This window comes from Thamnophis sirtalis, unplaced genomic scaffold, assembly GCF_051295495.1.
Source record: "Thamnophis sirtalis isolate CommonGarterSnake01/CBP01778 unplaced genomic scaffold, rThaSir2_p1.2 scaffold_12, whole genome shotgun sequence".
In the NCBI taxonomy this organism is placed as follows: domain Eukaryota; kingdom Metazoa; phylum Chordata; class Lepidosauria; order Squamata; family Natricidae; genus Thamnophis; species Thamnophis sirtalis.
The window spans coordinates 36,727,855-36,751,095 of NW_028261392.1; the positions used below are offsets into that span (position 1 = coordinate 36,727,855).

The 23,241-nt window shown below is 36.7% G+C and overlaps 2 protein-coding genes across 2 annotated transcripts in view; one reads left to right on the top strand and one right to left on the bottom strand.

Moving 5' to 3' along the window:
* The window catches only part of GABRB3 (gamma-aminobutyric acid type A receptor subunit beta3), a 281,267-nt gene that overhangs the window by 233,482 nt on the left and 24,544 nt on the right, over nt 1-23,241 (bottom strand). The window lies entirely within an intron of this gene.
* GABRA5 (gamma-aminobutyric acid type A receptor subunit alpha5) overlaps nt 1-23,241 on the top strand; it is an 87,386-nt gene that overhangs the window by 29,215 nt on the left and 34,930 nt on the right. Inside the window, exon 6 of the mRNA XM_014051525.2 lies at nt 13,625-13,707. Coding sequence (XP_013907000.1) covers nt 13,625-13,707 — 83 coding nt within the window. The remainder of the gene's footprint in view (nt 1-13,624; nt 13,708-23,241) is intronic.

Consider the following 23,241-nt stretch of genomic DNA (forward strand, 5'->3'; position numbering starts at 1 on the left):
TTTTTGTTAGTGGAAATGATTCAAATAACTTTAATTTAGGATGATTCAAATAACTTTAATTAAATTTAATCAATTAGAACACAAGAAGTTGAAGATGTGGATGAATAGGTGTTTGAGCAGATATATTTTTCAGCTCATGGTGGTTCTGGATTTTAAATATTAAATATTAACAACTGTCAACAGTTCTATTATTTAATAGTAAGTAACTGTAGGACATAGTGCTCATCTCTGTTTCTTGGCCGATGGAATCAATGTTGTCCGAAGACAATTTCCATGGTCATGTGGCCAGCGTAGCTATATGCCAAAGGCTCACAGAACATTGTTACCTTCCCACTGAAGTGGTACCTATTAATCTACTCGCATTTCCATGCTTTCGAACTGCTCGGTGGGCAGGAGCTGGGACAAGTAACAGGAACTCACCCCTTTGCATGGCTTCAGGTCTCAAACTTGCACATAATAGTAATTTAATACTATTAGTAAAAATAAGTGAAACGGGAAAAAAATAAAATGAAAAAAGTAGGTACAGAAAAGAAAGGGGAAAAAGGAGAAAAATTAGACAAATGGAAAAGAAAGAAAACATACAAATAAAGTTAAAAAAAGAAAATATATAAAAAAGAACTTCACATCTTTATGGGATATATTTATATTTAGTAATATATTACATTCTTCTAAAATACAATCTTCCCATATCTCATCTCTTATCTATAAAATCCTTAAAGCATCATCATTTCTGAACCAATGTCAGCAAAAGTCCATTAATAGTGATAACACCATTTCTATTTCAACCTTGATCAAATAAACCAACTTGATTTTACTTCTGACCATCTTGATCTTTAGTCTCTCCAAATAATATTGTAGAACTTAATTTCTTTTCATATATACTTGTCCCTTCTTAAAAAATTCTTCCCAGCTTTAACAGGATTCTTTAGTAAATCCAATATGGGAAAATTGTCCCAGTCACTGCCTTAATAATTAAAGACAGTTTTAATAACTAAAAAATATATACAAACAACAAAAATCAACCGGTGTTTTGTGTGTCCAATCTAACACCTTTTATTTCATTATTCTTGTAGCCTATCATTTTTAAATTCAGTCTTTATAATTTGTTTTAAAATAATATAATAATTTTATAATGTAAGATTAATTTAATTAATTTATAATTGAATAATAACACAGATGCATATTTAAATAAAGTCAGACTTTATTTAGGAAAATGAGTTTCTCCTCCATGACATATTTTAGACATAGTCTATCTATAAAGGTGGATACTATTAAAATTAATTTCTGGATTCATTTTCCAAAAATAACATTCAATATACCCAATGTGAAAATATTTTATTTTATTCTGTATTTGTAAGTCTAGTTTGAATGACATCCCCTTTAATTGTAATCTTTCATTCTCTTCAGTTCCCTCTAGTGTCCAATTTTTAAACTCTTTATCGAATTATTTTTTAAAAAACTAAATAAAAACAATAGCATTTTTCCATTTGAAGGATTCTTTATAATTAATTCCAAAATTTTATTACAAATTTACTTGTACTCTTACTCCATTTATAGCTTTCTAAAATCAAAGTTTTAATTACTATTTCTCCCATGTATTAATTTTTAAAAAGTTCTTAAACATGTAGTTAAAACGTATTTTGCTATGGATTGAAGGAAGCTTACCCAGTGCTGTAAAATTTTCTCCTTTGGAAGAATCTTAATCAAACATTTTAAAATGTATATTCTCAGTTTCTTGCAATGTACCCACCTATTTCCTATGCTTAGAATTAGGACTAGTCTGACTATATTGGTCAGTGGTGAGTTGCAAATACTTTTACTACTGTAATACTCTGCACATTACTACTGCATGCGCAGAAGTGTCCATGCGGGTGGGCAGGGACTCCCACCGCCACTACTACCGGGAGCAACCCACCACTGATATTGGTGCTTTTAACCTTATTTGACTTGTTGGGGAACACTAGGTGTTGAAGTCTACACATCTTACAGTTTCCAAGGTTGAGGAACATGTTCTAGACAGTTTACATTAATGCACTTTGTAACTTGTTTGACTTTTCAAAAGAAAAAAAGGAATCAAATTTCTGCTTGATATTATGGGCTTTCAACCTAGTAGTTTGCTCTATTAAGCTTTGGAAGAGCCATCTTCGAACTGAGGTTCAGCATATCTTCTATTTCTACCAGCGATTTTTAAAATAGGTAGTTTGAACAGTTATTCCAGATAATTATTTAACCAACATGTCTGATGTACTGGAAACACTTTTGTTAGCAAGATGTAATACTTAGCCTTCTTTCTTTCTTTCTTTCTTTCTTTCTTTCTTTCTTTCTTTCTTTCTTTCTTTCTTTCTTTCTTTCTTTCTTTCTTTCTTTCTTTTATGTGTCACAATTAGAGGTCTCACAGAGCAATTCTATGTTAGCAGAAGTGAGATGATGCACTGCATGGTCTTCCAGTACTGCTTAACTGGGAAATATTGAGTTTGTTAGTTCTGATTGTCCTGCCCATTTTACACAGCTTGGCAATGAGTCTTAATTATCCTCCTGCTGTTAAACTGTTGTGGCTGGCCCATTGTGGAGAAAATTTGTCTCCTATTAGCCCTTGTGTCTGCAGAAATATCTAGAAAGATAGTTAAATTTTATGCTGTTGATATTGCCATCAAGTGGGCAACTATTATCCCTTCCCAGTTATTAAATATTGAACAGCCTCACAGGCTGATTAATTTTATATTATGCCTTAGATCATCATGTTTTCTTAGATCCTTTTTGGATTTTTAAATTCTATTTCTAAATCCTTAAGTGTGTTCACAGTTTTTTTTATTGTTCTTACTCTTTATGTTCTTATATTTTGGATTAAGTATCCTTTTGACCAATGATCTATGATTGTTAACAAAGCTGAACTTTAAAAAAAGTTGATGAAATGGTTTGGATTTAGGCCATTAAAAGTAAGAGAGCCAATTGCCTGATCACACTAACCAGGTGGCTGGCAAAAATGAAGACGAGGCAAATTGGCTCAGTGGTCCAATTTCCTTTGGCACCTGTAGCCATTAGTTTAAATGTTCATGATATATCATATGTCCCACTGTCCACTTCCATTACTATATCATTACATATGCTACAGACAATCCTTGACTTACAACCACAATTAAGTCCAAAATTTATGTTGCTAAGTGAGACAGTTGTTAACGGAGTTTTGCCCCATTTTACGAGCTTCCTTGCCATAGGAAGGGATTGTTAAGTGCCAATTGTTAAGTGAATCACTGCAATTATTAAGTTAGTAACATGGTTGTTAAGTAAATCTGGCTTCCTCATTGATTTTGTATGCCAGAAGTTGAAAAATCACACCGGGAGACTTCAACTTCCATAAATATGAGTCAGTTGTCAAGTGTCTGAATTTTGATCTTGTGACCATGGGGATGCTGCAATGGTTGTAAGTGTGAAAAATGGTCATAAGTCACTTTTTATTGCCATTGTAACTTTGAACTAAAGGAACTGTTGTAAGGGGCCGAGGTGGCGCAGTGGTTAGGGTGCAGTACTGCAGGCCACTTTAGCTGACTGTGATCTGCAGTTCAGCAGTTCAAATCTCACCGGCTCAAGGTCGACTCAACCTTCCATCCTTCCGAGCTGGGTGAAATGAGGACCCGGACTGTGGGGGCAAGTTGCTGACTCAATTTGCTAAAAAAAATTGTAAACCGCTTAGAGAGGGCTGAAAGCCCTATGAAGCGGTATATAAGTCTAATAAATAAATAAATAAGTCCAGGATTACCTGTATTACACCACTGGAAGCTTCCCCCCCCCTCTGTAAATTAGAGCCTCAGTTTGCAAATGTGCTGCCTTCTTTACCAATCCTGCTCACTACTTGCTGGTAGATTCTATTATGCATTTTGTACTCAAGAGAGACTTTTAATTTGCTTTTGTTTCTTCAATGTAGATAGGAAAATCAAACTTAAGAGGTTGAATAATTGACCATTCCCATAGTCCTTCACATCCAAGGTGTGAGCAATAAATCACAAGAATTAAATCCTTAAGAAAGCATCATTGTTGAAAGGACAGTTCAATATATGACGTAGTGCATAAAAAGCGAGCTTTGGTGAACAAAATTATTGCTACAGTGAACTTTAATTCTGAGATTGTAAATACTGGTTTTCTACGTGGGGAAATATTTCTGTGGATTATTGTACAAACCTAATTAATTGCATAAATGACCTAGTACTTATATAGAATAAAAATGATAAGCTCAATCATTCTGTAAGTAATGATTAAGATGGTTTCTTTGCTCTTCCCAGAAGGGAATCTTGTCTAAATTTGAAAAAAGCAATTTTCACAAGGGGTAAAATCCATATCTAAGCAGAGGGGGGGGGGGAGTTATGTCTTGCTTGCGTGAAATGTTTTCACCAATTATGTAGACTTGCATAATATATAAAATTAATGCACTATTCATTCTTTCCTATAGGTTAAAATATTATATGCCCAGATAATTTAAAAATCTGTTTTTGATCTGTGTTTAATGATTGTACGTATGTATGTATATGGGATTGTTTGGTTGCATTAGATTTTAAAAAACTAGATATTATAAATTCCTCAGATTGCTTAAAGGCAGAAGTTTCTCTTTCTCTCCCTCTCCCTCCTTCCCCCTTCCCCATCCCTCTCCCCTCTGTGTCTGTCTGACTGTCTCTCTGTCTCTCTGTATGTCTGTGTCTCTTTCTTTGCCTCTGTCTATCTATCATCTATCTATCTATCTATCTATCTATCTATCTATCTATCTATCTATCTCTATCTAAAATGCAGTTTTTGAATTTATAATCTATAAACAGCAGGTACCTCCAACTTAGCCCAGAATTATATTATGAAAATCAATTTTTATCAGTGTGATTACTCCATCCCTGTTTTCAATTAAATGCTTGAAGCATCTGCATTCTTTTTCTGCAGATTCTCCTTTCAGTACCTAAACATTAGAAAGAAGCCAGCTTTTTGGCTCTCTCAATAAGGCAAATGATTGTCTTATTGGCACAATATGTTGAAATCTTTATGGGATAAAAACTTTAAAAGCATGCTAAAAATATCTTGCATGTTCTAAATTTTATAAGGAGATGTTCAACAATGTGGAGATTAAGGAAAACATTTACAAAATGCTGAAGAAACAGAATATTTTTACAGTTGTGAGCTTTTACAAAATTAAATAAAATTATCTTATCCTTATTTTTCCATTTATAGAAGCATAGTGCACCTGTATCATTAACCTTGATATTGCAAGTAATTATATAACACCATGTCATGTACTAGTGTGAAGGGTCTGACAGCTTCAATTTATTTGTTAAAAATAACATGCAGTACCTGGAACCTCCACTTAGTGGCGGCATATCCTCACCTTTAGTTACAATAACTTAACTGAAGAACTGTGCTTATTAATAGAGAAAAATATTTAACGCTTCTTTTGCTTTGATCATGAATATAAATCCATACAGTGAATCTGATGGCCTTTGATTTCATGTCTCACAATATACTTAATAAAAAGGCATTATAATTGCATTAAGTATTAAAATTAATTAGTATAAAACGAAAGAGTTCTTTTTGATCATCCCTGTAGAAGAGGCTGGGTTATTCTCTTAAAAAGGAAAAAAAAAAAACTTCCCTTAATTTTAAATCTGGCAGATTCCTGCAGAGAGAAGCTAGTGTACCAGATGTTGTGTAATGTCTGCACAGCTGTGTGTAATGTCATCTAAGGTATAAAAGTGACTTGCTAAGCTACGCCTGAAAAAAAATCTAACACCTTCTACAAAAGCCTGTTTATTTAATTATCAGGATTTTGTTTTGCTTTAACTTTAATATTAGTCTTTTGACTGTACCTGATATAATTACTGAGAAAGATAACAAGAAAGCTCAAGATACAATTAAAAAAGTATGACATAAAGAAGTGACGTTAACCTATATTATATCCCAGATCCATCTTGGAGATGATGATTAGACTTTAGAAGAAGGCAACTTTTATCATACCAGAAATTGTAAGACATGATAGAAGAAAGTTGTTGATCTCTTTTGATAAAGTATTTATATTTTTGAGATTATTTACTTTCATGGAAGCAAGGGTCCAAAATGCTATGTAAAAATACAGTACAGCAGTGTTTATATGCCCCAAGTATAAATCTTTCAATGACGAGAAGCCCAAAGAATAAGTACCTTGTTGCCAATTTTCTTGTAATCCAGTACTTTTGTCCCAATGACAGAAATAGTATTGTGTCTGTCCCTTTGGCATATGCAGAGTCACAACACCCATGCAAATGGGTCAAGATGTATATCATGTCTGCACAATCCAACTTTTGGCATATGCCCCTCTGATCTCTCTCATAAATACTCCTTAGGACACCCACACACACAGAGTCTCCCTCTCTCTCTCCCTCTCCCCCCCTCTCTCACACACACACATCTTTTCATAAATCACTTCCACTGTCAGCCATAACTTCTCTGCAAAGTTACCTTACAACCACCGCACAGTTTTAGTTGGAAATTAATTTTCTTGGAATACCCGTAAACATTTTAAAGTGGTTGGAAGCCTTCAGTACTTTGGTTTAATTTCTAAGGATAGAAAAAACCCAGGGCAGATGAAACTTTGAACATTAATTTCAAAATGCTCTTGAAGCTACAAAGTCCTATCAAGGAGAAGAAGCTGAAATCAATAAGCTGCCTTTGATCTCATTACAGTGAGCAGAAAAAAATAAAAATAATGTCCTTCATCACTCACAGTGGGAGAACCAGAACTGAGATACTTTTAGCTTTAGCTGGTGATTTTGTCTTAGGAACAGGAAGGCTTTAGGTTTTTGAAGTCATAGCTGCTGAGATGTCCTTCTTCAGTTTCCTTTGATGATATAATTCTGTCCTTCCAGCAGAACCAGAAAGAATGCTCATATTGTACAGTTACACCACTTCCAAGAGGATGGTAGGTAGGTAGGTAGGTGGGTAGATAGATAGCCAGATAGATAGATGATAGATAGATAGATAGATAGATAGATAGATAGATAGATAGATAGATAGATAGATAGATAGATAGATAGATAGATAGATAGATAGATGAAAGATAGCTAACTAGATGATATATCAATAGATAGATAGATAGATAGATAGATAGATAGATAGATAGATAGATGGATGATATATCGATAGGTAGATATCCAGATGATAGATAGATAGATAGATAGATAGATAGATAGATAGATAGATAGAGATAGATAGATAGATAGATAGATAGATAGATAGATAGATAGATAGATAGATAATATATCGATAGATAGATAGCCAGATGATAGATAGATGATAGATAGATAGATAGATAGATAGATGATATATTGATATGTAGATATCCAGATGATAGATAGATAGATAGATAGATAGATGATATATCAATAGATAGATAGCCAGAGGATAGATAGATGATATATCGATAGATAGATAGATAGATAGATAGATAGATAGATAGATAGATAGATAGATAGATGATATATCAATAGATAGATAGCCAGAGGATAAATAGATAGATGATAGATGATAGATAGATAGATAGATAGATAGATAGATAGATAGATAGATAGATAGATAGATAGATAGATAGATGATATATCAATAGATAGATAGCCAGATGATAAATAGATAGATGATATATAGATAGATAGATAGTTAGATAGATAGATAGATAGATAGATAGATAGATGATATATCGATAGGTAGATATCCAGATGATAGATAGATAGATAGATAGATAGATAGATAGATAGATAGATAGATAGATAGAAGTATAGATAGATGATAGATATAGATAGATAGATAGATAGATAGATAGATAGATAGATAGATAGATAGATAGATAGATAGATAGATAGATAGATAGATAGATAGATAGATAGATAGATAGTTTGATCATCCTCTGTATATAATTCTGGCAGAGATTAACACTGTTTTCTTCATAAGAGGCCGAAGGAAAACAAAGGTGTCCCTAATAGATCTCACAACCCATCATGTGGTTGGGAAAATAAATGCGTGTGTGTGTGTGTGTGTGTGTGTGTGTGTGTGTTCATAATACCATCCAAATTGTTACAGTTCATTAAAACCATGTGATTCTGCATCAGGCCTGAAATCTGAATGCTTTTGGGGAAACAACTTGCAGGCTAGGTGGATATATTTATTTTGGGAACTACAGGGAGGTTCGGTTTTTGTAGTTAGCAGATTGTGACTGAATGTATTATATACATACAGTACAAGTTTCCTCAGAACAGCCACCTAGACAAAGTTATTTTAAACAATAAACCTACACGGTGAGATGTCAGTAACTAATTTTATGAGCCTGTGACATTTTTTGATATTGATTTTCCCATGGAAAATGATAGCAGTGTAAAAATGTTCTACTCCATATTAGTGACCACATGTAGGCATCAATTATTATTCACTATTGATAATAAAATGTTGCCTGACCTGTTATATACAAGTTATAGCAGAACTTCAATAATAATATAAGCTTCTCGAAACTGACAACTTACAGTACTAGAGGCATTTTTGTATTGACAACCACAGGAATGGAGAACATCTGTCTCACCAGGTGTTTTTAAATTAACTCCCTGAAACTATAGCAGTTTTGAAAATTACGACAGATGGGGGTTACAACCCAACAGAATCTTGAGGGCAAATATTGCCAGTACCTGGACTTTTACAACTAGTGATTGTATTGAACTTTATTTTAAATTCAGAAATGAAGATGAAAGAACTTAGGAGTAAATAAAAGTGCATCCATTTGTATTCAGCTGGATTCAGAACGCAGAGCTGCAGAGACAGACTGATTTCCTGGACCCTTTAGAGTTGAGCAGTGGGTAAGGCGCTGAGCTTGTTGACCAAAAAGGTTGGCAGTTCAGCGGTTCAAATCCCTAGTGCTGCATAATGGAGTGAGCTTCTGTTACTTGTCCTAGCTTCTGCCAACCTAGCAGTTCGAAAGCATGTAAAAATGCGAGTAGAAAAATAGGGACCACTTTGGTGGGAAGGTAACAGCATTCTGTGCATGCTGGCTGCATGACCACGGAGACGTCTTCGGACAGCGCTGGCTCTTCGGCTTTGAAATGGAGATGAGCACCTCCCCCTAGAGTTGGGAATGACTAGCACATAGGTTCGAGGGGAACTTTTATCTTTACTTTAGAGTTGAGCAGAAGACAGAAAGTAGGGCTTATCATTCATCAATAGTAAAGGGAAAAGGGTAGGATGATGGCAGCAGGACAGCAAGGAGTTTCAGAAGTCAGTAAGGGAACAACACAATGCTTCTGTTCTGTTTGGCCACCATAACTCCTGTGGTTTACCTACATAATTTCTAAAATTCTTTCTGTTTTGGAGCCTATTGTTATTATATTCATGGAATTTGGGTGGATCTTCCATAATAATAAACCTTGTATAATGGCAATGGTAAATGATCCCCACATCTCCCCACAACCAGTGATCAAGGAATCTACTTACAACCATGAGAATCATTCTTTGCCTTGCTCTTCCTTCTGCTATTGGAGGTGATGAAAGCAGCCCAATAGCATTTAAACCTTATTACTGTACTGTTGTCCCAAAACATTAAGAATGTTCTGGGTAAAAAGTTTGCAGACTATCTATGAGCAGGAAATGAGTAGAAGTTATGAATTTGGAGTGTTGATCTTTTCATCCACAATAAAGCTCTGCAGAGTTCAAACATTAAATGCTGGACAAAATCCACAAAGAGCTCGCCAGAGTTGATAGAGCAGAGGTCACTGAAGGCTGGAAGCAGAAAAGGAAGAAATTGTGTTTTCCAATGTCAACCTTAAATGCCAAACAATGACATTTATGGAGCAGCAGACTGAGTCCATAGGTTGTCTGAGTTTACAAACTCTGGCCCAAATTCCTGCTATGGTGTTGTTGCTTAGTACATTACCTATCTTCCAGGATGATCCCTTCACCTGCAATCCTCTCTCTTAATTCCAGAATATGAAGGCGAAAAGGATCTCATACCTTATACTAATACTGGCAAAGAGCAGAGGGGGGAAAAATGAAATAAAGAACATAATGCCCTATAGTGTATAATGTGTGAGTAGACAAATCAGCACATGATATCTTAGAGACAGACCAATCTCACCAATTAAAATTATTTTATGCAACAAGAGTTCTGCTGCTTTAAGTAATCAGGTGAAGAAGCAAAGTTGGAGACAATAACACGGAATGCTGCTGAAATCACACACATTTTAAAAGAAATCTCCATTGGATGCGATGAAGGAGAATGAAAGTTTTTGTCAGGTCTACCATCTTCAGCTTCTTTGCTTTGCTGGCACCCTGGCATAAAGTTGGTGGTGGGATTCAGTCAGTTCGTACCAGTTCAGGAGAACTGGTTGTTAACTTTCTGAACTGGTTCTTGGAAGAAACCATTAGGGTAGAGAACCGGCTGTTAAATTATTTGAAATCCCACCACTGCAAAAAGTGCAAGAGACGTGGGAGGCAATTGGGAGGTAAAGGTTGGGCCTGGGAATGGGAATGAAAAGGGGAGAGATGACAAGCTGACAGAAACCAATAGTGTCGATCCAGAATAAACAAGCCATCAAGAACACATAGCTCGAGAACAGAATGCGAAATTACATCGAGAGGCACCAACCCCCCAAAACATCAAACATGAGTACCGTTGGCTCCTGACTAGTCCAGGGGAAGGCCAGGGGAAGGGAATTATAACCTTTGCATGGGAATATTCAGATCCAGATTTACTTTCGCTGTAGTCGCTTGATTTTAGTAAATGAACTTTCAGGTCAAAGAAATGAAGTCAAGGGTCATTTCTTTCCTAATGTCTGTGTTGGGCAGAACTGACAATTTCAGGCCATTCACCAAATAGGAGGATCCTGCTGGTAATGGAGATATCAAAAGCTATTAATATAAAATGATTATGTTATATAAGGCAACCATCAGAAAATACAGTCATTTCACAGTTTATTTGTAAAATACATATGTAAAAAGAGAACTAGCTACCTAAAATTGTCCCCACCATGCACAGGCATGTGTGAAAAGTACTGTATATTGAACTACAATAATGAATGGTTAACATGAAATCAAAAGAGATATAAAGGATGGATAAATGTATGGTACACTATTTAAAAATCCAATAACATACTCTTAAAAGCTCATTTTTCCTTTACTCTTAAAGTTGAGATGCTTCCCAGGTGAAATATTGCAGCATTATCATAGATAATTGGAGAAAAAACTATCCTGTGTAAACAGGAAATACAAAACTACCTGATTTTTAATGCCTATTTTATTTTCACATCATACTGTAACCGTACATACAACATAGGATATTTGTGGCAGAAAACTCAGGAAGATTTTTCCTGTGAGTAATGTTGGTGTAATTATCTGTGAAAATGTTCTTGGGGGAGAAATGGGGAAGAGCAGGAGGAGCTGAAGACCAGGTCTGAGCTATGGTGGCACAGTGGTTAGAATGCAGTATTGCAGGCTAACTCTGTTCACATTGCCAGGAGTTTGATTCCTTCGATCCTGACTGGGTCAAGTTGACTCAGCCTTCCATTTTTCCAAGGTTGGTAAAATGAGGACCCAGATTGTTGGAGGTGATATGCTGACTCTGTAAACTGCTTAGAGAGTGCTGTAAAGCACTATGGAACAGTATATAAGTCTAAGTGCTATTGCTAATGGTCAGATAAACAGCAGTTGAGCTCAAAGAAGCAATGGGAGAGGCATGGCAAACATCCCTTCCCAGTCTTCCTATATTTCTTGATCTGTAAAGATGAGAGGGAGAGATGTACTTTCAGACTTGCAAGATTTTGTTACTGTAACCTTATAGTAAAAGTAGTGTTGGTACTCATGATTGATACTTCTTGTCTCGGCTATCTCACAGGGCTAAATATTTGGTTTACAAAACCATGGCTGGGATTTAGGAATTGTAATAACCCTCACATTACTCTTATATTACTACCATGGAATAATATTCATTTAATATATAATAATCCCCCGTTGCCTTTAAATGGTGCATCCATGGCAGGCAGCTGATTTCTAATGTAATAAAAAAGTTGCTGATCATAATGGAGCATCCAGAAAATAGGAAATGGATCAGATGCTAGAAACAGATATTATTCTACTACTTGTCCAGTAAGAAGAAGATTGCTCTGACCCATCCCATCCTGACTTAACCTAAGACTTACAGCTTTATGTTCACCCAAATTAAATACAACCTATACAATCACTTTCTAATTATATGTTTAATACTTTCTGTCACAAAAAAGCTATAATTTGCTAATAACTTTTGGAGATCCCCAGAGTTTGTTGATTTGCACGTACCTTAGAGACCTTAGAAGACTAAGTTAGATGGCCAATTGTCTCATTGCCCATCATTATCCAGCACTAATATAAATTGCAATTTCCTGTAACCCAATGCAGTTCACCACTCTGAAACCTTCTTTAAGAAGTAATTATCTACCTGATGCTGGCCTCCAATAATAAAGATCCTAGTCATATTACTTGATTATTTGCTTGTGCTTTATTGTGTTTGATGTAGTTTAGAACTCTTAAAAGGAGTTTCTGGTCTTTGAATTCCATTTGACATTTTCTCCACCTCATTTGATATGGGCCTAGCTCTGAAGTGAGATAGATATGGAAGATTGCCAGGAGTACTGTTAAGATTACAAAGCATTTATTGAGATTTAAAATACAGTTCCTTTTTTTGTCTGCCTAAGTTGTTAACACTAAACATTAAAATTCAGTGAAATCTCAATTTATTTGATCACTTGAGATGAGAAGTTTTCCATTAGAGCCATGGTAGCACAGTGCTTAGAATGCAGTACTGCAGGTTACTTCTGCTGACTGCCGGCTGCCAGCTGTTTAGCAGTTCGAATTTCACCAGGCTCGAGGTTGACTCAGCCTTCCATCCTTCCAAGATCGGTAAAATGAGGACCCAGATTGTTGGGGGAAATATGCTGGCTCAGTAAACAACTTAGAGAGGGCTATTGCTATTATTCCCAATTATCCACGAAGTTGGAGAGAATATCATCCATGGCACTTATGCAAATTATACAAAATATGATAAATACTGGGCACAATGGCTCAGTGGTTAGAGACACTGAACTTGTCAGCTGGAAAGCTAACAGCTCTGGTTCAAGTCTTGAGCACCGCACAATGGGGTGAGCTCCGATTCCTTGCACCAGTTCCTACCCATCTAACAGTTCAAAAGCATGAAAATGCGAGTAGATTAATAGGTACCATTTAGGTGGGGAGGTAACAGCATTCCATGCACATTTGGTTGCACTGGCTGTCTTGGTCAAGAAACAGAGGTGAGCACTTCATCCTAGAGTTGGACATGACTGGACAGAGAAATCTTTACCTTTACCTTAGTATAAATACATCAGAATCTTTTGTCTGTTGAGTCCAAAATCCATCTCATTGATATCTGCTGAATCAAGGTTTTGCTACCGCAAGGAAACTATTAATTACACAATCTGAGAAAATGTTACCAATAAATGTTCAGTGCTTCTGTAACCTAGAATGCATTTAACTGTCAAAATAAAAATCCAAAACAGTCTGACACTGTTCACTTGGAACAAAGATTTTGATTTCTGAATCAGAGGAAAAACTTGAATTCTGCCTCTCTTCCTATTAGGTTAACCATATCTGCGGAATGCCCCATGCAACTTGAAGACTTTCCCATGGATGCCCATGCTTGTCCATTAAAATTTGGAAGCTGTAAGTGCTTTATTCTCTTTAATACGATTTCTAAATAATGTTTTTATGGAACTGCTGTGTTTAGTAAGGGCAGCATAACTCAGTCAAGAATTTGACACTACTCTGTGTTTTCCAGGCTTATTCCTAGCAACATGCTTGAGGAATTTCTGTACTTATAAGGTGGTTCATACATATTTCCTGGACTGGGATGTAACTTGTTGTTGTCTGTATCTTATCACATATTGTTGCTGTGTGCTGCTTAGTTGACAACCTTTGAATTTAGAAATGTGTATATTGAAAGAACATACTAGCACTTGATAAAGTATCAGTGAATATTCCAGATGCTAGGATGACAATTTGTACAGTGATTAGAATAATGCAAGAAATGGTTTTCCTGTGACACTTTGTGGAAGCAAAAGTTGACCTTTGAAAAAGCAGGATAAAGAGAATTATTGAGGATTTTGAATTCTAATGTTGGAGAAGATTCCTCAGAATCTTCAGGATAAGATCATACAGGATAAGATTTAGCTTTTTATACAAGTCTATCACACTAGGAAACATAAAAGGAAAGAGAAGAAGAAGATGGAAGCAACAAGGTTAATGGAATGAAATACAGCAGTGATAGGTGGGTATTGGAAGACCTGTAAGATAAGGCTGGGAAATCTGCTTACATAATTGCTAAGACTCAACATGACTTGATGCTAGATACGTAATATACCAAGTAATGATATTGGTGAAAGTATATCTCCAAATATATTTTTGAACAAAAAGATTAATTGTATCTCTTCAAATATGCATTTCAATGCAGATTAAATTTGAATTATTTTTAAATGCAGTTTTCTTTAACAGCAGATGGTTTTGTATTATAACTTAGATAGAACATAAAAACAAAAGACAATTTAGTCCTGAAATCTTGGTAGTTGATTTCTGATCATCTTAGTGACAAATAGACATCCCTTTTCTGCATTGAGCTGACTTTGTAGCCAGCAGCCAGAAGGGTGAACAGCTCTTACCAGAAATGAATGGACTTGTCCATAGTTTTGCTGTGAGCCACAGTTATCCATCACAAGTAAGGATACTTGAAGGTTATAGGCGGTACTATTTGGAATATTTCAAATAGGGCAAATAAAAAGAGGCTAATAACCTATGCATTGTCAAGCTTTCTTATGAACCTTGTCAATGGAGGAAAGTGTATTTTGAAACTTTTCAGTGTACATGAAAGAAAAACTGCACGACACAAATTCATCAGAATTTGAAAGCTGAGGTCCTGGGGTTTAGGGTTTTTACAATCCCATTCATTCTCAAGAAACATTAGCACAAATGTTTGTGTTATGGTGTTGTCGAATGTTCTGTGTACCGCATAGTAAAGACATATTAGAATTTTTTTGGCTCAGTGTGCTTTTTGCCTTCCCTCAGGTAATACAGGGCAGGATTTATTGTTCTTTGTACAGATGCAGATATATTACATTTTGGCATGCCATAATCAGAGGTTCAGTATAAGAGATATATCATTGGTTCTCACTTGTATAGCAGTCATCCTGATACTGATGAATATATGCAAATAAGCCAACACAGGTAAAACATGCCACTCTGGACACAATGTGGAGAAAATGTATCATTCTTGAAAAATATATAGCAGCAACTACATGCGGTGACAATTTTTCTTGCCATGACATAACAGCCACAGTTATCCATCATATAACAATTTCCCAGCAATTTGCTTCATAAATAAACAGGATCATGAGGAGGGAGAAAAGTTTGAATACAAAGCCTTTAATTAAAGAACTCACTAGACCAGGGGTGTCAAACTCGCATATCACGGCAGTGTCTTATGATGTATCGCTACTGTTTTCCCCTTCACTAAGCTCAGCATGGACAGCGTGTGGCGCATGCGTCCTGTGGGCCGCGAGTTTGACAGTGCTGCACTAGACTGCTTCCTTTTACCAGTAGTTATGTAATCAAAATAGAAATTTGTAGGTGCTGTGTAATACAGAAAGCAAGTTCATGCTAGCAGTTTTCTAAATGTTTTATATCCTCAATGGTCTTCAATTTAAATATAAACATCTTACCAGACTTTTTTTAAAAAAAACTGGCCATACTAATTTTATACAAACCATTCCCAGCCTTAGGTTTACTGTCATAACAAGTGGTAACAGTGGAGATAATACATGCTTATGCAGATATAAAACTTATGGCTCAATTAGAAGAAAAAGGAAGATATGGGGCTTCGACAGAGAGGAGAGGAAGGAGCAAGAGAACCAGAGAGGGAAGGATAATAACTGTTCCCTTTTCCATTTTTAATTCTTGCTGTATCCATTTTCTACTTTCTGACCTTTGCCAATTAATGCCTAAGCAGGAGTGAAATTCAGCAGATTCTGATAGGTTCTGGAGAACCGGTAGTGGAAATTTTGAGTGTCATCTCTGGCTGGCCCAAGAGTGGGCTGGGAATGGAGATTTTGCAGTATCCTTCCCCTGCCATGCCCACCAAGCCATGCCCACAGAAAAGGTGGTAAAAAAAATTGAATTTCATCACTGTGCCTAAGAATTCTCCAGCTGTAGTCAAGAAAAAGGAAATGGCTGCAGCAGAGAAGTAAATGAAAAGAAATGAAAGTAAATGAAAAGAAACGAGTAGTGGTCTTAGTTATTTTTCTTTCTTTCTTTTTTGTCTCCTGCCCACCAGAACCACAGTATTCTCCTCCTTTCATCTGGCCTGTTAATTAATGGTTATGGAGCTAGCTGGTTGGTTGGCTGGACTTACAGGGGGGAGAGTGAACAGATGAGGATCAGCAGGCTCTGAAAGAATTTAGAGATTAAAAAAACTGCTGTGAAAAAGCAGACTCTAATTGTGTTCTTTTTACAAAAATACTCTTCTCAAAACCAACGATTCATCTTAATGCTTCTGAGATCCTCTTTTTAAATGTAAATGATCTAAAACTAATTTATTTTCTGATTAATTTATACATAATTAAATGCAAGTAACTAAGGGGGAAATATTACATAGAGTTGCAAATAGGTTTGGGGAGAATCCTATCATTAAAGTTCTCTTTGGAGGTTGAGAATCTAGTGCTATATGTTTTTTTTTAATTCACGTATTTTCATTTTCTTTCATTGAAAATAGATTGCTTTCTAACCCATATTTTCCCAAAGTTTGGATAAAGTTCTCATATCTGAATGCTTACAGATACTTTAGTTTTGAACTGACCAGAGTATGTGAAGGGGTGGGAGGCTGTATCATCTCTTCACATCAGTAAGTCTACTTTGACTAGGGGTGTCAAACTGGCGTCCTGCGGGTGAGATGCATCACAAGTAGGGCCCCCACCCCACCTCACCCCCGCTCCATGAAGGGGGAAAACTCTGTGATACATCACATGACAGCAATGTGACTCTGTGACTTTGGCTGTTAGGCAAATGGCAAGTAATGGATGAGGGAAACTTCACACCCAGTCCCTTCATCTACTTTATTGTGAGTAAAATAAATCCTTGTGTTTAAGACACAAAGATGTCTTCTCTTTGTATCTTCCTTGTGCTTCCCTCAGTTCAAGATGTAGTTTAGGTAGAAGTAGGTCACATGTATTTGAATCTTTTTATTTCAAATATAATGAATGTCTTTTAGCAGCATTCATTGATACTAAGCCCATATCAATCATACTCTTTCCAAAATAAATGAACTAGAAATAATTTTTTCCTGAAGTTGAAGTTCTCAAAGTATTTGATATGGCTTTAGTGTTCTGGACATGATAAGGACCCACATCCTCTAAAAAGGGCTCCCACTAAATTAAGACCTCCAATAGGAAGGGCCTTGCTTTTCGTTGTACAATCATTTTATCCAAGTCGTTGTACCTTTAAGGTTACTTGATCCCCAAAGAAACTCATGAGTAAATTTCCCTTAGAATACTTTAGCTGCAGAATGTGATCAAACTAGTGCAAGAAAGCAGCACCAATAATATCACTCTTCATCTGATAACAGTATTGCACCTCCATGAATTTAAAAGAAAATATTTTTGCTAGACTTAAAACTCAGGAAAATATATTCTCCTCTGATCAGTGTTTTATCTTCCTTCCTGCCCCAAAGTTATTCTGTGGTATTGAATAAGAATTTCCATCTGCTGAATAAAAGCAGGGGGTTGTGAGAGAATATATTTAAAGCAAAAAAAGGTTAATTGACTTTCTTTCAAGGGCATTCAAGCAAAGCTATGTGAGAAGGAAAATTTTACCCCACTTTCTTTGTCAGAAAAAATAGATATCTAGATAAACGAGACCCCTTGCTCAGGCAATTGGTACTCTAAATTACATTCTATATAGAGTGTTAAGTATGTTGCATTGAAGATGACTTCGTTAATGCTTGCCATTGTTTTGACAGTGATTGCTGTGATTGTAATCTTGCTGTGATTAAAACATTTACATTCTTCTCATTCTTGATTTGAGATGTTTATAAATTTTCTAAACAAGGTATTTGTGTGTGTATATGTGTGTGAAAATGTTGTAATGTTGACTTTACGGAATATATAACCTGGATTTATTTTGTGGCCATCCTCACCCCCAAGAACAGCTATACAGCTTGTGTCAGCTATAAGAAATAAGTATAATGTTTTATTATTAGAGGCCATTATCTTTTTAAATCTATACTTGAAGTGTGTTTTCATAAATACTACTAGATAATAGCTACTCTAAATAGTCTAAGATGGTCAATCTCCTGCAGTTGTTCTGATATCATAACTATAGCCAGACACCTCAAAATAGATTATATGCAGTATGCAAGTATGTATACTACTTAATCTTAACTGATCCATTATTTGTGTGCTAAAATTTATCCTTACAGCTTAGAGAAGTGCATTGAAATAGCTTTGGTTAAAGTTGGAAGTCACAATGTGCTTTAACGTTGTTGTTTTGTTTTTGTTTTTTTAAACCCACACTCATGCTTAACCATTTTTGGGTTGGTAGCAATGAATTTTTGAAATGGAGATAAGTATTTGGGCGGTTGGAAAACTTCAGAAAACCATTATCTTTGAATGGGAATGGTTCAAAAGGTTGTCAAAGAAATGTCTTAACATAACTATAGTGTTATGGAAAAATGGTTTAAATAGGTGTGACAACATGTTCCATAGACCACATATTAACCCTCAGAACTACCTCTTGCAGTGGGCAGCTCCTTTTTCTTTTACACTGCTTGTTATAAAATCCATTTCAGTTTTAAATTAATTTGTGGCATTTCAAGATATTCCTGCCCTTTCTGTTTTTATGACATTTGGGTTATAATTGATGAGGTTGTAAAGAGAATTGTTTCTTGTCTTTTTAAAGACCTTAAAAATTGTGACTTGCAAGGACTTATTCAGACTCTGGTAATCAACATAAATTATTGCATTGGAAAGATCCAATTGGTAAATGTTCCAGGCCTAATACAGGTTAATGAACAATGTTCTGTGCTTTTATCATGAGTTAATTGAAAAAGGTTGAAAAAAACATTATTAGAAGTTGGTCATCGCATTTGCCATGAGACCTTTCCTTCTGTTCGGAGAATAAAAAGGAAAGATATTAAAATCAAACTATGAATCTTAAACGGAAAGAACAAAAATGGTCATTTAATTGAAACCATTAAACTCCTGGAGGCACTTAGTTGCCTAAAACAGCATACCCAGAGCATTAAAGGAAGTTATTGTTCATTCAAATAATGGGAAATATTTCCAAAAATAAAATTTAAATTCCCTGAAATCATAACCAAAATCTATTCCAGCACAGGGGAAAGGATATCATGCTAAGAAACCGCTTTGGTCGCATTGATCGATGATCTCTGGAGAGCCAGAGATGGAGGACACTCCTCCATCCTGGTCCTCCTTGACCTCTCAGCGGCTTTCGATACCATCGACCATGGTATCCTTCTGCGACGACTGCGGAAGGTGGGAGTGGGAGGCACCGTGTTGCGGTGGTTCTCCTCCTACCTCTCGGACAGGTCGCAGTCGGTGTTAGTGGGGGGCAGAGATCGTCCCCTAGGCCCCTAACTTATGGGGTGCCTCAGGGCTCGGTCTTATCCCCCCTACTATTCAACATCTACATGAAACCGCTGGGAGAGATCATTCGCAGGCACGGGATTAGATACCATCAATATGCGGACGATACTCAATTGTATCTGTCCGCCCCGTGCCAACTCAATGAAGCGGCAGACGTGATGAGCCGAGGCCTTGAAGCCGTTATGGACTGGATGAGGGTTAACAAGCTTGTGCTCAACCCAGAAAAGACCGAGTGGCTGTTGTGTTTCCCTCCCAAAGATTCAACCAATATTCCATCACTCAGGCTGGGGGGTCAAATTCTATACCCCTCAGAGAGGGTTCGCAACTTGGGAGTCCTCCTGGATTCACAGCTATCGTTTGACCACCACTTAATGGCTGTGACCAGGGGGGCATTCGCCCAGGTTCGCCTGGTGCGCCAGTTGCGACCCTACCTGAATCGGGAGGCTCTCACAACAGTCACCCGGGCCCTTGTGACCTCTAGGCTGGAATACTGCAATGTGCTCTACATGGGGCTGCCCTTGAAGAGCATCCGGCGACTTCAGCTAGTACAGAACGCGGCCGCGCGAGTGATTGTGGGTGCACCTCGGTTCACCCGCATAACACCTATCCTCCGCGAGCTGCGCTGGCTACCTGTCGATCTCCGGATGCGCTTCAAGGTGCTATTAGTCACCCATAAAGCCCTACATGGCAGTGGATCTGGATACTTGAGAGACCGCCTTCTGCCAATTACATCCCTGCGACCAATAAGATCACATAGATTAGGCCTCCTCCGTATTCCATCGGCCAGCCAGTGTCGGCTGGCAACTACAAGGAGGAGGGCCTTCTCAGTAGTAGCCCCGACCCTTTGGAACGAGCTCCCCGTGGAGATTCGCACCCTCTCCACCGTCCAGGCCTTCCGCACAGCCCTTAAGAACTGGCTCGCCCGTCAGGCCTGGGGTCAAGGATAGTTACCCCTCCCGAATGATGAATGTATGTTGTTTACTATTTTATTATATGTCTCTATCTTAACGTCTGTATTCCCCCTCCCCGATTTTATGTGAGCCGCCCTGAGTCCCCTCAGGGAAAAGGGCGGCCTACAAATATTAATAAAATCTCTAAAATCTCTAAAAAAAATATCTCTAAAAATCTCTAATCATGCTACACAGATGTAGTGAAAATCTGAAAGAAAAGGATGTCCATGTACTCTGTGTGTGTGTGTGTGTGTGTGTGCGCGCGTGTGTGTGTGTCTGTGTATCTCCTACAGCTGGTCAAGAAAGTTGAAGTTCAGAATGAGCTGAGAACGATGAAGTATAATAAGAATAACCGAAAGGTTTCTTGCTATAGATTTAAAGAAAGAGGAAAGACATAGTTTATGTGATTAGACAGGCTACTTGTGAAGAGTTAGTTGAAGCAAAAGGATTCTTGCTCATGCTTAATAGAAACCTAGACATGGAACAGCTACTTAGCTTGAATGAGTTCAGCTCTCTTGGGTCAAGTGAACTGCATTGTAGGATATTGAAAGAACTTACTGAATTTTCTGTACTTTCTTGTTTATCCTTCTAAATAGATATGCATTGCCTCTGAGAAATATTCAAAAGATTAAAATACTGTATTACATAACTGCAGCAGGTCATCCCTGTCTTCCAAAAAGTAGAAAAGGAGAACCCAAATAATATGCATAGCCTGATATTATTGATAGTTGGGAAGTCCTGTTATCATATAGAGATGGTCCTTGCCTTACGATCACAATTGAGCCCAACATTTCTGTTGTTAAATGAGATATTTGTTAAGTGAATTTTGCCCCATTTTACAACCTTTCTTGGCACAATGGTTAAGTGAATCATTGCAGTTGCTAAGTTAGTAACATGGTTGTTAAATTGATCTTGCTTCCTTATTGTCTTTGCTTATCAGACATTTGCAAAAGGTGTTGACATGATCCCAGAACACTACCAATGTCATAAATATGAAACCAGTAACTGAGTGCATGAATTTTGATCACGTGACCATGGGGATGCTGCAATGGTCATAATGTGAAAAACAGTCATAAATCACTTTTTCGGTTCTGTTGTAACTTCGAACAGTCTCTAAACGAGAGACTCTACAACAGTCTGTTGTAAAAATAATGCAGTAATAATAATGAGACTTCAGTGGAATTTGTAGAGGAAAAAGTTTTATAAACTAAACTTATTCCATGTTTCAATCTGGTATCCTGCTTGTTGAATTGTGGAAGTGATTCGTATCTAATACTGTTTTTAAAAGCAAACTAGTTACAAGCCGGATGGCATATTTATTAGGTAGATCCACGCAATTGGCTTAACATTGTAACTGAAGTTATGCTCATTAAATATTATTTATTATTACACTGGAGATATTAAATAGAGCTCTGTCTTGGGCCTGATTCAACAATTAATGAATTGGATCAAAGGATTTGATCAAAGGCAAAGAGAGAACTGGTAATAAAACTCAGGGGGAGCATAATAGTATTTTTCAAATACCACACAGAAGAATATGAAAATCTCTCTATTGTCCCAGCATAAAAGACCCAGAATAATAGTCAAATGAAATGAAGGGTCATGTAGTATTCTAATAGAATTGTGAAAGGGGATGTACATAGTTCTTTCTAATTTGTGATTCAGTTTCCAGATTTCATAATATGTACAGTTATCCTCTCAGGAGGACTTTGATGTCTTGACTCTGGGGGCATCATTTCAGTGGCTGTGGTTGTCCTTATCACCACTACCATCATCATTCATACTGAACTGCTAAGCTCATAATGTCTTCTAAATTGTAAAAAGCTAGACCACACTTCATCACTCTTACCTCTTCAACCTATCTGGAGTCTAAACATGGTGAATATGGGTAGGTTGGGAAAGTCTGAGGTGTATTGTTTTCCCTTCTAACAGAGCAATTTTCTTGGTCTGATTAAAGAAATTATTCATATTAAAATGGTTATTTCAGTGTCATATCACATCATATCCTGTAGCCATTTGCTAGGCTTCAGAAGCCATTCGGTTCTTTTCCAATTATATGTTTGCAGATAGCATTAGCAGTAGCACTTAAACTTATATACTGCTTCACAGTGTTTTACAGCCCTTTCTAAGCGGTTTGCAGAGTCAGCATATTGCCCCCAACAATCTGGGCCCTCATTTTACCCACCTAGGAATGAAGAGAGAATCCTTGAGCCTAATGAGATTCCATCTGCCAAATTGCAGTCAGCTGGCAGTCAGCAGAAGTATCCTGCAGTACGGCATTCTAACCACTGTACCACGTATGTATGTATGTTTGTTAGCCATTTTTCTAACACCAGGACCTCATTAGAGAAACATTAGAGCTCGTATAAGAATACATTATGTTTCAATCTTAATGAGCTGTTTTGTTCCACTGCCATTCCCGAGAGACTATCTTGCAGTTGCTGCTTCAGAATTACAGTCTAAATTCTGCTGGCCATCCAAAAGTTGTTAAGAGCTGATATTTTATTCTCATTCTTGGGCCTGTGTTTACCTTTAAATTGAATAATGCATCTCTTTTATTGCATTAACTTCTGTGGTGTGTTTATTAAAGAAGTAAAGTT